General features: G+C 41.9%; 1 protein-coding gene across 1 annotated transcript; it reads right to left on the bottom strand.

Moving 5' to 3' along the window:
- Window positions 1-867: 867 nt before the first annotated feature.
- On the bottom strand, window positions 868-12,638 carry LOC120053919 (serine/threonine-protein kinase H1 homolog). The gene is made up of 3 exons (XM_039001231.1): window positions 12,360-12,638; window positions 9,114-10,278; window positions 868-2,105 (listed from the first exon to the last, which is right to left on the bottom strand). The coding sequence occupies exons 2-3, from the start codon at window positions 10,068-10,070 to the stop codon at window positions 1,788-1,790; spliced, it is 1,275 nt and encodes a 424-aa protein (XP_038857159.1). The 5' UTR covers window positions 10,071-10,278; window positions 12,360-12,638; the 3' UTR covers window positions 868-1,787.
- Window positions 12,639-17,516: the final 4,878 nt, after the last annotated feature.

The following is a 17,516-nucleotide window of genomic DNA, read 5'->3' as shown; positions in this document are numbered from 1 at the left end:
TTAGAGTCCATGCCATGACAAATTGAGGCTGTTCAGAGGACAAAAGGGGGGAGGGGGAGGGTGCAGTTGGCCAAGTATGTGGGGGGAAGACACCACTGCACATTACTGTACAACAATTTAAAAAAACAATAACAGCAGTAGGACCGACTGAGTGAAGATGGAGAATAATGTAACATTATAGAATTATCAAACGAGAGATTGAGGTAAGTTGATACGGCTCTGTTGGATTTCCAGTATCTTTGAAAAATTCACTTTAAAATACCAGCGCTTGCTTCTCACCGGAAATTGCTCAAAAGTACATAGTGTATATGACAAAATCAAACCGATCGCTTACTATGAGTGTCTTGGTTGGGGAGTACAAAAAGATAACTACAAAAGGAGCTAACTAACAAGAGCATGTGTAATTAATATACAAAACCTACAACTAAGCCTGCCAACAAAAACCAGAGGTATAAGTATTTTTTTTAAATCCCTTCAAAACACTATTGGATGACCCATCAAAATGATACTGTAGGTTAAATGAGATCAGGCCCTTGAACCACCACTTAAATAAGTGCATTCACAGGCTATAACAAGGTACACCCAAAATAATAAAACCTCTGAAACATTGAAGAGTTTCATTTAAAAGACTAAAGCAATAGTTATAAGATTTATTTTCAATCCTATAATTTTATGGTCATTTTTCTTGATTAAGACTTGACAATAGTGCAGAAAGGCCAGATTTGGATTGGTCTCTCCTCCCAACAACCGTCTGTGGGCTCTACAGTACAAACATGACATGTCTGCATTACTCAGAACAAATTGAAAATAAATATTTGATACAACAAATTAAATGAATACTGAGCTTTCAACCATTGGACTACTCTCCATCAGTTAGACATTTATTTGATCCATTCACCATCAGTTTGTTAAATTACACATTAAACATCACTTGACGTGTATACTTCATTACAACAATGCTGTTCATCTCAGACAGTGTAGCGGGAGCAGGAGAGTGAAGAGACAGGACTAGGTGACGATGACATCGATGCAAAAGCGCTGGATCATACGTCCTTATTTAGTTTCCAGTCAACCTCCCTCAGCCTTTCAAGCTCACAGTTGAAAAATAATCCCAGAATTAATAGGGGGAAAAAATCATGAATGGGCCGGTTATAAAAACTGAATCCTGGCAAGAAAGAGACTTAATTTGCAATCCATGAAAGCAACTGGTCGGGATACAATAAGATTGGATATACGACTTCTAAACCAAAATTAAATAAATAAATGTTTATTTTGGCCTTCATTGACATACTTGTGTTTTAGCACAAAGTATCATTGTATTTTTTGTCCACATCAAGATATAATCAGATATAGATCTCCACCAAAGCAAGTAACTCACTGTTCTTGTAACATAATAAATTCACAGCAAATAATCAGGAATCAGTGTTGGAAAAGCATTTTAACATCCCTTCCTAAACCTTCATTACCTTGAATTCTGTTCAACAGATCCGTTTAGATGGACAGCTTCAAGTGACCATTTTTACGGAAACAATATAATCAAGACAACAATAAATAAATATGAAGAGACACACAAGGACAGGAAAGAAACATGAGAAAATAGGAATCTAGGAAAAATAGTGAAATCTGAGGATGTTTTGTTTACTGCCTCAGTGGCACAATGGCCTAGGATGATATTGCTGAGCTGAAGTGCTGTTCTAGGGCCAGCTGCTGATAAGTCCCTGCTTTTGGTCTCAATGAGACACGCAACATTACGAGTTTGTCAAAATTTCAGCCCATGTAACTATTACTCAGCCATTGTATTGTTGTTGGTAGCGGCGGTTGAGCTCACGCAGCTCTTTCTCCCGAGCACGGCGAGCCTTGTTGGACTTGGTGGAGCGGCTGGAGCGTGTGGACTGGGCAGACTTGGTGCTGTGGCAGCGTGACGAGGCTCTCTTCAGGAGGTTCTGGGAGATAGAGCGCTGCAGGTTCTTCATGGAGGATGAAGCAGCCATGCTGACGACCCAGGGGTGCTTCAGAGCCTGGCCTGCAGTCAACCTCTCGCTGGGGTCCACTGTCAGCACACGGTCAATGAAGTCCTTCGCCAGGTTGGACACACTGGGCCATGGCTGAGCAGGGAGGAAGAGATGGAAAAAGAGCTTTAAATGTTGAGGAACTGCAAAATTTGAATGGTTTGAATTAAGGCTTTATATGATGCACTAGTGGGGGGGTCAAATCCATTTTCAGTGAAAGTAATCAAGTGGCAGAGTCCATTTCTCTAGCACACTTGTGGATACCTGCTGAATTTTGGAACATAACTATAATGAACAATACATACAAGAGGGCAGCAGAATGTAAAGCAGCTGCGGTTGAACATTGCTATACTGTACGCAGTGTTTTCCACTAGCGCCGGCTGTCGGCTGTACAACCGACTCGCTACTTTTTCTACTTAAATTAACTACACTACTTTTCAATTCGGTAGTCAGAAAAAAGAATGTGGAGTCTTCCCCCGCTTGAATGAACAATATGCATCTTCTAGTGATCTATTGATAGGAGGACAGGCGCCTATCAGTCACAAAGTGAGCAATGACAGGGAAGTCTGCTGTCTCGGTACCTCTGTATGTGAGTGTATGAGCAGTCGAATTTCTTTACACGGTGGGATAGAGCATAAATGTCCATGTCCCATAACAGGGCTCGACAATAACGCTTGTCCGGGACAAGTAAAATACATTGTTGGACAAGAAGGATATAGATTTAAGATGTCCAAATGGACAAGTACATTTTTTTTTTTAAGTCACAAAAATCACAATATCAAATAATTACTACGATCAGAATTTTATCAGAGACCAACATTGGAATAATCTTTTTGTATATTTTTCATGCTCCTGAGTGACGCAGCGGTCTAAGGCACTGAATCTCAGTGCAAGAGGCATCACTACAGTCCCTGGTTCGAATCCAGGCTGTATCACATCTGGCTGTGATTGGGAGTCCTATAGGGCGGTGCACAATTGGCTCAGTGTCGTCCTGGTTTGGCTGGGGTAGGCCATCATTGTAAATAAGAATTTGTTCTTAACTGACATGCCTAGTTAAAATTACCTAAATAAAAAGCCTATGTGCATTTTACCTACTTATGTCGAAACCGATGCTGACATGAGGGAGGCGCCAGAAAATGTAGCCAAACTTTAATGAGACTTTTAATTACATAAATATAGGCTAAACGCCAGTCATGTTTGACAAATATAACAAAAGATAATTAATATTAACATCTAAAGGCTTGATTCTGTTGACATACTCAATGCACAGTTCGTTCAGCTCAAATGGTCACAAGAGTGGAGAGCGAAGGACCGTGCCTGTTCTGCACACCACTCATCCTTGAATCTGAGCGGAGGTGGTAAGCATTTTGAAACGAGTTAACCATGAACTTGTTTAAAACCTGGACGTTTTATGTCATTTTATGAAGCACGTCTTACCTCGTTACAAAGTAGCCTAGCCAAAATACGACCATATAAATGTTGAGGGAATTATTTTATAAACACTTTTAATATGTCATTGAAACCAGCATTTTTATCATGTTATATTGGTTTTCAAATCAACATTATTTTATTGTCCAGCAGGCAAAGGTATAATCCTAGCTGTATTAGTAACCCATGCCAGTTGATTCCTCTTTAGATCTTAGATTGAAGCTAGGCTAGCTAATTGAGGATATTTTGCTGCACTCCCCATCCTTGTCTACAACAACTCCATTCACATTAAACAGCCTAACCGTTGGTTGATCATTGAAGACTACACATTCTCATTTAGCCAATTTAATTCCGGAATGTTAATTCCATTTTGCATTGATTAGAAATCTTCCACTTAACTTGCTACACATGTAGCATCTGACTGTAGTGCTGCAATGACTGACCGACAATAACAAGCCACACCCTGCAAAACGTGTGTAGGCTACTCATAATAAACTGTCATAAAACTGTTGTTTTATAAAATTGTGGAATGTAATGGTCTATTGTTGTAGGCTATGTAGCAATGTCACATAATTGTTTTACATTTTAGACAAAACCTTTTCATTGTTAAAATAGTCCTATATTTTGTATTTCTTCTAAAAAATGAATACTAATGTCCGTTCAGATATTTGATTAACCGTGCCCATCCATACTTTTTAATACATATCCTAATAACCAAATATATAGAGAAAGCGTGCCAACCTATAGGCACTGCATGACCCCATTGCATTTAAGAACTACACCATGTCTGAGCCAGTAGTGGGCCAGCGAGAAAAAAAGTTACCATTGGACCTTGCTTGCCATGTTTTATATGCAGCCACGGAGTGGTGGCGCATAGGCTATTTACTGTGCTTTGACTGGCGAACAGCAAGCTTGACTTGTTTATAAAAGGTGTTGAACTGACTGAAAAGTTGATCTCTTATATCCTTGCCATTCATAAATCATACAACATAGTTATACAGTGAGCTTCAAAAGTATTGGGACTGTGACACGTTTTGTTGGTTTTGGCTCTGTACTCCAGCACTTTAGATTTGAAATTATAGAATTAGGTTAAAGTGAGGTTAAATTGCAGACTCAGCTTTAATTTGAGGGTATTTTCATCCATATCGGGTGAACCGTTTAGAAATTACAGCACTTTTTGTACCATTTTAGGGGACCAATAGTACTGGGACAAATTCACTTATGTGTATTAAAGTTTTGCCTTTATAAAATGAAGCATAGCTACACCCATGTATGTTACCCCCACTGAGAGAAGCTGAACTTGTCTGATTCAAAGTAGGAGGACCTTACGCACATTGAGCATACTGCAGTTGCTGCCAGGAACTCCAGCCTAACATCACAAAGAAACGTAGGGGGTTCGTGTTGAAAGCATTGTGCACAGTCCAGAAACACATATACATGTTTTTGATTTAAATGAAACCCAGGCTAACACATTATGTTAGCAATGCATCCAGTATGAATTGAACAACAGTGGTCGGCGAGTATTGTTAAGATCCCAGACGCTCGTTCAGAACGTTTTAACGCATCGCAATCGATTCGGTTTTGGAAACACAAGGAATGTATCTTTCATATCAGCGAGAAATACTTTATCATATGGAATTGTTTTAAGATGGTCATACCAAATTATTTGATTTGGAATTTTAAGACTTCTTAAGGTATGAACAAATAAATAATTGAATTTGGTATTACTGCTATTAGCCCATAGAAACACATTGAAAAACAGGTCCACTTCATAAAACAACAGATAGTAAAAAAAAGAGTTTTACAAAGGAAGTTCGTTCTGAAGTTTCTGTCCAATATCTGAGAGATGCAAAAGATTAGGATTATTATTTTAAATGTATTTAACCGTGTATTTTAGGCACTAAAGGATCTAGATATATACATACATGGCCAAAAGTATGTGGACACCCCTTCAAACACTACCTGCCCGAACGCATAGTGCCAACTGTAAAGTTTGGTGGAGGAGGAATAATAGTCTGGGGCTGTTTTTCATGGTTCGGGCTAGGCCTGTTAGTTCCAGTGAAGGAACATCTGCACACTACAGCATACAATGACAGTCTAAAGGATTTCTTCCCTGTTTCAGCATGACAATGCCACGAGCACAAAGCGAGGTCCATACAGAAATGGTTTGTCGAGATCAGTGTGGAAAAACTGGACTGTCCTGCACAGAGCCCGGACCTCAACCCCATCGAACACATTTGGGATGAATTGGAACGCTGACTGTGAGCCAGGCCTAATTGCCCAACATCAGTGCCCGACCTCACTAATGCTCGTGGCATCTAGTGGAAAGCCTTCCCAGAAGAGTGGAGGCTGTTATGGCAGCAAAGGACTCAGTCAGAGGCTCCATGTTGAGGAAAATATTTGCTAAATTTGAAAAATAAAATAAGGTAAGAAAAAAGTTACGATAAAATAACAAGACTATATACAGGGGGTACCGGTACAGAGTCAATGTGTTCCATATATATATATATATATATATATATATATATATATATATATACACATGGCGGTAGGGGTAAAATGACTATAGACAATAAACAGGGAGTAGCAGCAGCGTAAAAAAGGGTGTCAATGCAAATTGTCCAGGTAGCCATTTGAATAACTGTTTACAGTCAAATGGCTTGGGGTAGAAGCTGTTAAGGAGGCTTTTGGACCAAGACTTGGCGCTACGGTACCACTTGCCGTGAAGTAGCAGAGAGAACAGTCTATGACTAGGGTGGTTGGAGTCTGACAATTTTATGGGCCTTCCTCTAACACCACCTGGTATAGAGGTCCATGATGAAAGTAAGCTTGGCCCCAGTGATGTGCTGTGCCGTACACACTACCCTCTGTAGCGCCTTGCGATCAGATGCCGAGCAGTTGCCGTACCAAGCGGTGATGCAACCAGTCAGGATGCTCTCGATGGTGCAGCTTTAGAACTTTGAGGATCTGAGGACCCATGCTAAATCATTTCAGTCTCCTATGGGGGAAGAGGCATTATTGAGTCCTCTTTACGACTGTCTTGGTGTGTTTGGACCATGATAGTTTGTTAGTGATGTGGACGCCAAAGAACTTGAAGCCCTCGACCCGCTCCAGCACAGCCCGTTGATGTGAATGGGGGCGTGCTCGGCCACCTTTTTCCTGTAGTCCAAGATCAGCTCTTTTGTCTTGCTCATGTTGAGGGAGAGGTTGTTGTCCTGGCACCACACTGCTAGGTTTAAGACTTCCTCCCTGTAGGCTGTCTCATCGTTGTCAGTGATCAGGACTACCACCGTTGTGATATCGGCAAACTTCATGGTGTTGGAGTCGTGCGTGGCCACGAAGTTGTGAGTGAATGGAGATTACAGGAGAGGACTAAGCACGCACCCCTTAGGGGCCCCCGTGTTGAGGATCAGCGTGGCAGATGTTGTTGGCTACCCTTACCACCTGGGGGCGGCTTGTCAGGAAGTCCAGGATCCAGTTGCACAGGGAGGTGTTTAGTTCCAGGGTCCTTAGCTTAGTGAGGAGCTTTGAGGGCACTATGGTGTTGAACGCTGAGCTGTAGTCAACAAACAGCATTCTCACATAGGTGTTCCTTTTGTCCAGGTGGGAAAGGGCAGTGTGGAGTGCAATAAAGATTCCGTCATCTGTGGATCTGTTGGGGCGGTATGTGCGCATGCTCGGAGTATGCGTCCTGGTAATCCATCTGGCCCTGCAGTCTTGTGAATGTTGACCTGTTTAAAAGGTCTTACTCACATCGGCTACAGAGAGCAGGATCACACACTCATCTGGAACAGCTGGTGCTCTCATGCATGGTGCTGTGTTGCTTGCCTCGAAGCGAGCATAGAAGGCATTTAGCTCGTCTGGTAAGCTCATGTCACTGGGCAGCTCGCGGCTGGGTTTATCCTTTGTAATCCGTAATAGTTTGCAAGCGCTGCCACATTCGACGAGCATCAGAACCGGTGTAGTACGATTCAATCTTAGTCCTGTGTTGACGCTTTGCCTGTTTGATGGTTCGTCGGAGGGCATAGCGGGATGTCTTAATGTCCCATGTCTTAATGTCCCGCTTCTTGAAAGTGGCAGCTCTAGCCTTTAACTCAGTGAGGATGTTGTCTGTAATCCATGGCTTCTGGTTAGGATATGTACGTACAGTCACTGTGGGGACGACGTCTTTAATGCACTTATTTTTTTTTTTTTTTTTTTTATTATTTTTTTTGGGGGGTGGATCAGCTTAATATTGCGGAAAGAATGTTGCTTCCAATGTAATTGTCTGCATCATTTCCAATCCCCCATATTTTTTTTGGTAAATATATATATCCATTCACGTATGCATACATATACACATATATACATACACATACCTACATAGACATACATACTTTTTTAAAGAGTATACCTTTATTATTATTCCCCGCAAACCCTACCACCGATCCCCCAATTGGAGTAAACTGATAAACATTTCTGTTTTTACCTTCAATTTATACATCTTATACACATTTTACAGACACAGTCTACTTTATAATAGTTCTCTCTTGTTTGTTCTTAGTCATTCCTCTATTTCTGTTGTCCATCCAGTTTGATTTCCACTTGTAACTGTGCTATTTCACAATAGCTCCGCACCTATACACATTTCACATTTAATGCACTTATTGATGAAATCGGAGAATGATGTGGTGTTACTCATCAATACCATCGGATAAATTCCAGAACATATTCCAGTCTGTGCTAGCAAAACAGTCCTGTAGCTTAGCATCCGCATCATTAGACCACTTCTGTATAGAGCGAGTCACTGGTACTTTCTGCTTCAGTTTTTGCTTGTAAACAGGAATCAGGAGCATAGAATTATGATCAGATTGGCCAAATGGAGGGTAAGGGAGAGCTTTGTACACATCTCTATGTGTGGAGTAAAGATGGTCTGGAGTTTTTTTTTCCTGTGGTAGTAATTAGGTAAAACGGATTTAAGTTTCCCTGCATTAAAGTCCCCGGCCACTAAAAGCACAGTTTCTGGGTGAGCTTTCTCTTGTTTGTTTGTCCTTATATAGCATTGTTGGTCTTAGTGCCTGCATCAGTTTGTGGTGGTAAATAGACAGCTACGAAAAATATGATGAAAATTAGCCCATGAAAACTCTTGGTAAATAGTGTGGAGACTTCCTTAATATTAGAGATTGCGCAGCAGCTGTTGTTGACAAATAGACACAGACCACCACCCCTCGTCTTACCGGAGGTTGCTGTTCTGTCTTGCTGATGCACGGAAAACCCAGCCAACTGTATATTATCCATGTCCTCGTTCAGCCATATTCCTCACAGTTCCGTCTTGATCTGATTTATCTCGAAATAAACTGTGCATTGATCCCACAAAAAAAAAATGGAATTCAAATTTTAAAAAAACAACAAATAACCGAATATCAACATGTTTCGAAAACCAGTTTGAAAGGGATGACTATTGACGTTTCTAAACGTTAAAACACAGCATCAGAATTATAGTTCACATGGAGCCAACCGTAAGCGAATGTAACCGCTGAAAAGGAGGGTTTTTTGAGAGATAGTGTGCACTCAACACATCAAGGGAGGAGTGCTCGATAGGGGTTGTAGAATTATTGAGAAGCAGAGAGGACAACAAATTAGTAAGAATCAGAAACTAAATGGATGAAGGGAGTGTGTGAGGTCATAGATGCTTACCTCCCCAGAGAAGCTGTACTTCCCTTTGAGGATCTGGCGGTAGAGGCGCATGCGGTTGTCATCCTCAAAGGGCATGGTTCCACTCAGCAGAATGTAGGAAATGACACCCAGAGCCCACATGTCTACAGCATTAGTGTATGGCTTCCGTACCAGGATCTCTGGGGCAATGTACTCTGGTGTCCCACAAGTGGTCTTCATCAAGCACTCATCCCCCTTCTTACGAGTGCTGGCCAGCCCAAAGTCAGTGATCATAATTTTTGAGTCCGCCCCAGGGTGATAGTAGAGCAGGTTCTCAGGCTTGAGGTCACGGTGGGTGATGCCAAGTGTATGTAGATACTTGACCCCGTCCAGTACCATCTGTAGGACACGTGTAGCATCACGCTCTGTGAAAGAGCCACGGGCGATGATACGGTCAAAAAGCTCTCCTCCTGTAGCCAGCTCCATCACCATGTACACTCTCTCAGCTGTCTCAAACACCTCCATCAGCTGGATGATGTTAGTGTGGCGTACACGACGCAGGACACACAGCTCTGACTCGCATACCTCACGTCCCTCTCTATAGCGCGTCTCGATCATCTTGATGGCGTAGGGCTGACGCGTGCTCTTGTGCTCCACTCGCACCACCCGGCTGAAGCTACCGCGACCTATCAGGGCCTTAATGTCATATTTGGCTGTGACCCGTGGGTCAAACTTGGCTCTGTACTTGGCTACCTTGTTTCTGCGTGGGTCTGAGGCCTCTGGTTGGCCTGTATCCGGGGGTGCCCGGGCAGCTGGGAAAGCTGCCTGGGCCTGTGGGGAGAGAGAGCCTGTTTTCTCCCCTCCCATTTTACTCCCACTGCTGTCGTCTCGGATGAAATGTTTGTAGATGTCGGTCTTAGGAGGCTCCACCTTTTTGACCAAGTCTAGCTGGACATCTCCAGGTGGCTCAGGGAGGACCTTGCTCGTCCTGCACCCCATCACATCACAATCCTGACCAGCAGGACATCCTCATCACCCATGTAACAACCAGGCACTGAAGAGCATCAAGACACAGCAGACAGCCAATGCTCTTGACAAAATTCTGCAGTGGCCCACTGAACCAACTTTATCAATGGCAATCAGTGTGGCAGGCCACTCAGAAAATAGCTTCTCCACACAGAAGTGGACTGATGAAAATGTGGAAATTCTGAAAGAAAGAATACAAAGTAAAATATATTTTTTATGATACATTTTAAATAAATCATTGTTCAATACCAAGTTCAACACCCTAAAAGATAACTGATTTGACCAAATATAGCCTAGTAGGCCTAGCACATAGGCCTATTTTCTGTGCTGTGGAAATGCGTCACATTTCCTACCTAAACTGAGAAGCGGTGTGGGATGAAAAATTAAATCAAGAATTATGTTAGTAGAATCAACACTTCTCTGGTAAACATTCTAAATAAAAATCAGGCATACCAAGAATGTCGATAAGAAAGTATGCATACATGTATTGACATAGGGCTAAATAACGGTTCAGGCATCCCACCAACTGGCCCCCCCAGCTTAATTTACATTTATGCTTTAGGTCTGTCTCAGACTTAGACGTCACATTATTGGATCTGTCCCACTATAGCATCTGTAAGAGCACGGCAGCGCCATTGAGGCCATCTCCATTTTGAAGTAGTACATTTTCTTCTTCTACTACTTCAATGAGTTGACAAACAAACTGAAAGGGTGCATACTGCCACCTGTAGTGTGTTGTTTGAATAGGTATAAAGCCAAGGTTGGCGATTTACTGCCACATTTACATTTAAGTCATTTAGCAGACGCTCTTATCCAGAGCGACTTACAAATTGGTGCATTCACCTTATGATATCCAGTGGAACAACCACTTTACAATAGTGCATCTAAATCTTTTAAGGGGGGGGGGGGGGGGGTTAGAAGGATTACTTTATCCTATCCTAGGTATTCCTTAAAGAGGTGGGGTTTCAGGTGTCTCCGGAAGGTGGTGATTGACTCCGCTGACCTGGCGTCGTGCCACCTGCAGTTATGGAAGGTTTGCTCACGAGCAGGGCTCTAAATGGAATTTTTTTATTTGTAGCACTGGTGCTCCCAACTTTAAAAAGCACAACATACAATTTAGGAGTAAAAGAAAATCTGATTTTAAAAAATGATTGAGAAACAGCCTATATGAATTCTAGCTACTTCTGAAGCACGTTGTTCCCTAGAAACTAACACATAACCCTGTAAATACATTTGTTTAATATAAAAAGCAATTCATACATATAACTGTCATTGAAATTAAAAAGTAATTTGTGGCATATTAGGTTCCTACATTATGTAAAAGCACTATTTCCAATTGAGATGCATTGCATTGCAAATTGTACACAGTCTATTTACAGGGGTGGATCCCAAAATAAATGTGTAAAGTGATCAAAACAAATTAGTTTGTTGTGCAAGTCATTTTATAGATAAAAACAATATGCTACTTATCGTTTTAAACGTGTGCATGCTTTTCTACTCCGACAAAATAAAAGCTGATTCAATGGGGGTGTGGTAGATTTCCACACAGGACTCTGGTAGGATACACATGACTTATCCTCAATGAAAGGTGGCTGTTGAGGAGGGGAGGACACTCTTCCATTCACCTACTAATGAATTGACATATCCTCAACAATTTATACGTTTCTGGGGTCATGGAGGGGAGAGGCAGGACTTTTGAAAAAAGGCCCCAGCGTCTCACCCAGTTGACTACTTCAAAATGGTTTAAGTCCCCATGCTGAAACGGCTTCTGGGCACTAGAGTCTTCTATCTCTCTCTATGGCCTGGCTACATCGTATACTGGCCTTGCAAACTAGGAAAATAGTGCCATTGGCAACAGCCGCCATGTATCAAATCTATAATCTAACCCAATTTGAGAAAATGTTACATTGTTGCAGTTTGTGGCAGCATTGTATAATTTGGGGCGGTGTAGCCAACAAGGTTACTTTGTCGGCCATGATGAATGTAGCAAACCTAAATGCCGACGATAGTTGCCTATTCCTCTATAGCATAACCTAAAACTATAGGCCTAAAAGTTTTGTTATAGTAAGTTTGTGGTAGGAATCTAAACAATTTGCGAGATAAAAGGTAGTGAGACAGTTGACAGCCATGCCATTTTATCTTGATCGAATGTTTAAAAAGGGACATTTATTCTTTATCATAAACTGTTGGTTAACAATACCCATGTATTAGTACATTTCATATTGTTCTGGACTCTGAAGCATCAAAACAACAAAATCTCACCTTAGCTATATCCAAGTTAGCTAGCTAGCTACATACGACAGCAAAACTCCACAACAGGACTCAGCTGTTCTCTCCATTTTTTTGTTTCGGGTTTTTCAAAGTTGAATCCAGTTGATAATAAACATAGCATACTGCTCAATCGTCTGTCTCTGATAACATTCGGAGTAAATTGAATCAAGTTTATGGCTTTATTTCACGGGTAAAGGCGGTGGCAAAACAACAGATTGAAGTGCTCGGTAGTTTGCTTCATAAAACTGTGTTTTTTGTGGGACCACCTTTTTCTCCTGTAAACTTCTTTGTAAGTACGACCTCCTCGGCTTGTTTCAGATATACTTTGGAGGCAGCCTGGTCTCATAGACTAGACGTATCATACTAAAGTAAATCCGGGAAATGTAAAAGTATTATACAGTATGTTATGTTTGGTATGGTTACATAAGTAGGGTGGCTGGTCAGGTGTATAACGCCAACGTCTAGCCACCCGAATGTTGCGAGTTTGAATCTCATCATGGATAACTTCAGCATTTTAGTTAATTAGCAACGTTTTAGCTACTTTGCAACTACTTAGCATGTTAGCTAACCCTAACCTTAACCCTTTTAGCCAACTACTAAACATAATCCTAACCCCTAGCCTAGCTAATATTAGCAAGCTAGCTAATGTTAGCCACCTAGCTAGAATTCGTAACATATCATACGTTTAGCAAATTCGTTACATATAATACAAATTGTAATTCGTAACATACAGTATATATGCAAAAGTATGTGGACACACCTTAAAATTAGTGGATTTGGCTATTTCAGCCACACCCGTTGCTGACAGGTGTATAAAATCGAGCACACAGCCATGCAATCTCCATAAAGAAACATTGACAGTAGAATGGCCTTACTGAAGAGCTCAGTGATTTTCAATGTGGCACAAGGCACTGCAGCGCAGTGCTATAGGCATAAACTACAGATCTGGGTTAGATCCCAGATACACTACCGTTCAAAAGTTTGGGGTCACTAAGAAATGTCCTTGTTTTTGAAAGAAAAGCATTTTTTGTCCATTAAAATAACATAAAATTGATCAGAAATATAGTGTAGACATTGTTAATGTTGTAAATTACTATTGTAGCTAGAAACGGCAGATTTTTTATGGAATAAGGAGCCTAGCTGGAGTGAGCTTTACACCACTCCAGCCGACGCTTGGCATTGCACATGGTGATCCATTCTGTGAGCTTGTGAGGCCTACCACTTCAACTGTATGTGCTGTTATTGTGAAGTGGAAACGTCTAGGAGCAACAACGGCGTGAAGTGGTAGGCCACACAAGCTCAGAATGGATCACCATGCGCAATGCCAAGCGTCGGCTGGAGTGGTGTAAAGCCCACTGCCATCAGACTCTGGAGCAGTGGAAATGCATTCTCTGGAGTGATGAATCACACTTCACCATCTGGCAGTCCGACGGACAAATCTGGGTTTGGCAGATGCCAGGAGAACGTTACCTGCCTGAATGCATAGGGCCAACTGTAAAGTTTGATGGAGGAATAATGGTCTGGGGCTGTTTTTCATGGTTCGGGCTAGGCCCCTTAAGATTTCCCTTTACTGGAACTAAGACAACAGCATACAATTGTAGACGATTCTGTGCTTCCAACCTTGTGGCAACAGTTTGGGGAAGGCCTTTTCCTGTTTCAGCATGACAATGCCCCCGTGCACAAAGCGAGGCACATAAAGTCCCCACAGCAATGTTCCTGCATTTAGTGGAAAGCCTTCCCAGAAGAGTGGAGGCTGTTATAGCAGCAAAGGGGGAACCAACTCCATATTAATGCCCATGATTTTGGAATAAGATGTTCGACGAGCAGGTGTCCACATTCCACATACTTTTGGTCATGTAGTGTATCATATGAAATGGGTGATGTATACCCACAAATAATATATACACCATACAAAACGTAACATATCGTACGAATTTAAGTGTCGTCGATTTACGTACAGAACAATACGACATACTGTTGAGACCAGGTTGCAACAGGAGATTGGGAATCGTAATAACGCACACTGGTGTATGTTGCCTGTACACTGTCAATGGACTACGCGATGCATTCTGGGTACACTCCGACAAGGAAAGCTCTCCTTCAAGGAGTCAAATTGAGCGTTAGCACAAAAACCCAACATGAACAAAAATCTCAACAATACAAATATTTTCCAGGATTTTAGATAATTAACTTGTCCTCTGTAATATCGTTGCACGTTCAAATCGTGACATTACGTTCTTTCGAGAAAAATAGGCAGGTTTCTCGACTCAATTGCGTGACAATTAGTTTAGTAACCGCGTTACCTCGGGTAGAAACAGGCAGAGATGTTAGAAAAGGAGTAGATAAGAATCCCAGCGGGAAATGAATGGAGAAACATATCATGTATTAACGCGCGGCACAGACTGTCGACCAATCGCGTTTACGCTGTTTGCGTTTACTTCGACACAACCTGTTCATCGTCATTAGGATAATTTAGGTCATTTACAGCCATGCCGGTCAGTTAATAACATTACTGGTCACATTGTTTCCATTGTTTTGCATTTAGCTTTGTGCCTAATCACCTGGTATTATGGCACCTCTATAATAGGGCAAGCCAAGAGTGCAAGCCTGGTATGCAATGGCGTTTTATTTTATACTGGAAGAAAACAAAGAGTAAGCTAAAATAGTTAATTTATTCCTTTGTAATTAATTATGATATAGTCCTGAATTAGTCATTCAGCAGAGACTTAAAGTGACAGACAGTACAAAAGTGCAGACTGGACCCTGGTTTTATGGACACAATCGATAGTTTTTCCTGTAGAATGCTGTATTTGTACCATAGTGTCCAGGGATATAGCTTCCAGGGGCCCCAAGCAAACGTTTTGTTCAAACTCATCTGTTTTGTATGCTAGGGACTCTAGTGAATAGGCTGGACCCTGGTTTTATAGACATACAATTGATTATGTACGGTGCAATATTTATGTCCAATATGAAACATTTACTGCATTTAAGCTGATTGACCACTCTGTAAGGGTGTAAACTTTGTGGATTTGACAACTTGAAGTGCTCCTGGGTAGAATGGACCCCCTTTTACTATGACACAACGTACAGAAAATTGTGTACGGTGCAATATGTATGTCCAATTTGAAAAGATGATTGGATATAAGCTGATTGGCCACTCTTTAAGGGGCGCAAAATGAGCAGCGACGCTCCTCCGGGTGTAAACTCTGTGGATTTGGAAACTAGAAGTGCTCCGGAGTAGAATGGATGCCCCTTTTACTTCGACACAACATACAGGCAACAATATATGGTGCAATATGTATGTCCAAAATGAAAAACATACTGCAATTCAGCAGATTGGTGCCTCTTTAAGGGGTGCAAAATGAGCAGTGATGTTCCTCTGGGTGTATCCTCTGTGGATTTGGAAACTAGAAGTGCTCCTGAGTATGCGACACAATGTACAGGCAATTATGTCCAATATGAAAAACGTACGGAACATCATGCAATACGAATGGGGTAAATAACAATGGAATTTAAATGTGCTTTCTAAAGATAATAATAAGACTATTATGAATATTGTTATGACTATTAATATTATTATCATTAGATTATTGTTATTATCATAATTTTTTTAATGACAACGGCCTATAGAGTACCACATTATGAGTCATAATATCCGTAAAACCTAGCGGTCAAACAGGGAAATGGTTCCAATAGTTTTTCCACCATTCATTTTTCCCATAGGGAATTCTAGAAACACTTAAAATAAGGGCTGTGTTTCATGTAGGCTTACCCTGGCATGACATTTTGATAACTGTTTAAATCTCTCTAGGACAAACTAACCTTTATCAATACATTTATAGGTTGTTGATTTGTATGTTTTGGGCTTTAGCTGAGATTATTCTTTAGAGTCAAGTGTATTTGTCCTCAGTTTTTCCTTGACTAGCACCATTCATTCTCACTGTCTAATTCTAACGTTATAACGTGTAATAGTACTTGTATCCCCTAGTGAATTGGGAGAGAGTGAAGTAATTGCCATATAAGAGCCAACATCTTTTTTTGCGTCAGTGCTGCCTGCCAGCAGTAATCGTCTCTGATTAATTGAGAGATTCAAGGAGCTATCATCTTAATTACATTACTTTTAACTCTGTTAAAAAATATCATCAATGCTATAATATTATTTTTGCTATTAAGCCTATTAACTTTTTTGATATTGGTAAACAAAATTCTAAGTCTGCTAACGAAATGTTATGAATTTTGACCATTTGTACAATTTACCATCTTCATTGCAGGACTTATTTTGAAGGGAAATCGCAGAGGTCAGGCCTTATTTATAGAAGTGTCATGGAACTGAGGGTGGATGGAAGGTCTGGGATGGATTCGAAGACGGAGCAGGTGAGCCACTGGGCGGACATGGGGTTGGAAGTCTTGGTTACCGGGTCTAAGGCTATAAAGGCCACCCCATCAGGGAGCCACAGGGACAGTTGTTCGATAGTCCCTGGCTGTCCCACAAAACATCAAGGGTGGAGGTTCTGGTGTAGGGCGGCATGCTCCAATGGTCACAGGAGAAGGAAGGTGAAGCGTTTGTCTTGCCAGCTGGAGGTGGAAGGCCTGGGTTGTTATGATGGCCACCAGAGGGCATCTTGGAGGTTGTACCCTTGCCACAGGAGAGGAGCCTGAAGGGCACACTGGTCACTGTAGAGGAAAGACCAGGGCGTGGCATGCTGACCACTGGAGAGGGGGGGACTGGAGGTGGCACGCTGGAGATGGTAGACCTGGAGTTGGTGGCACTCTTGCCACAGAGGAAAGGCCTGGAGGTCGTGGCTCTCTGGCCACTAAAGGGGGTTGCTTGGTTGCTGGAGCTGGGATGACAACTTAGACCGGACATTGATAGGTGGCCTACTGGAGCAGAGCCTGATTGGTGGCTCCCTAGATTGGAGCCAGATTGGTGGCTCCCTGGGTCGGAGCCAGATTGGTGGCTCCCTGGATCGGCGCAAGAGAATGATGCTTGGTAGAGTTTGGTGCGCTGGCTACATGAGGGGGGCTTGGAGGAACCAAAGGCTGAACGGGATGGGAACTTGATGGGGGTGATGGCCACTGTACCTGCTACTCCAGGAGGTTGCCATTTTTCTGCAGGCTTGCGTTGTTTGCCTGTATTGTCTGGGTGCT

This window comes from Salvelinus namaycush, chromosome 9 (genome assembly GCF_016432855.1).
Source record: "Salvelinus namaycush isolate Seneca chromosome 9, SaNama_1.0, whole genome shotgun sequence".
In the NCBI taxonomy this organism is placed as follows: domain Eukaryota; kingdom Metazoa; phylum Chordata; class Actinopteri; order Salmoniformes; family Salmonidae; genus Salvelinus; species Salvelinus namaycush.
Note: the sequence above shows the minus strand (reverse complement) of the source record. Positions and strands in the feature narration are given on the sequence as shown.

Coding starts and splice junctions, on each gene's coding strand:
- LOC120053919 (XM_039001231.1), bottom strand. CDS start 10,070: ATGGGGTGCAGGACGAGCAAGGTCCTCCCTGAGCCACCTGGAGATGTC. Junction 2,106..9,113: donor AGTACAGCTTCTCTGGGGAG/GTAAGCATCTAT, acceptor CTCCCTGCTCAG/CCATGGCCCAGTGTGTCCAA.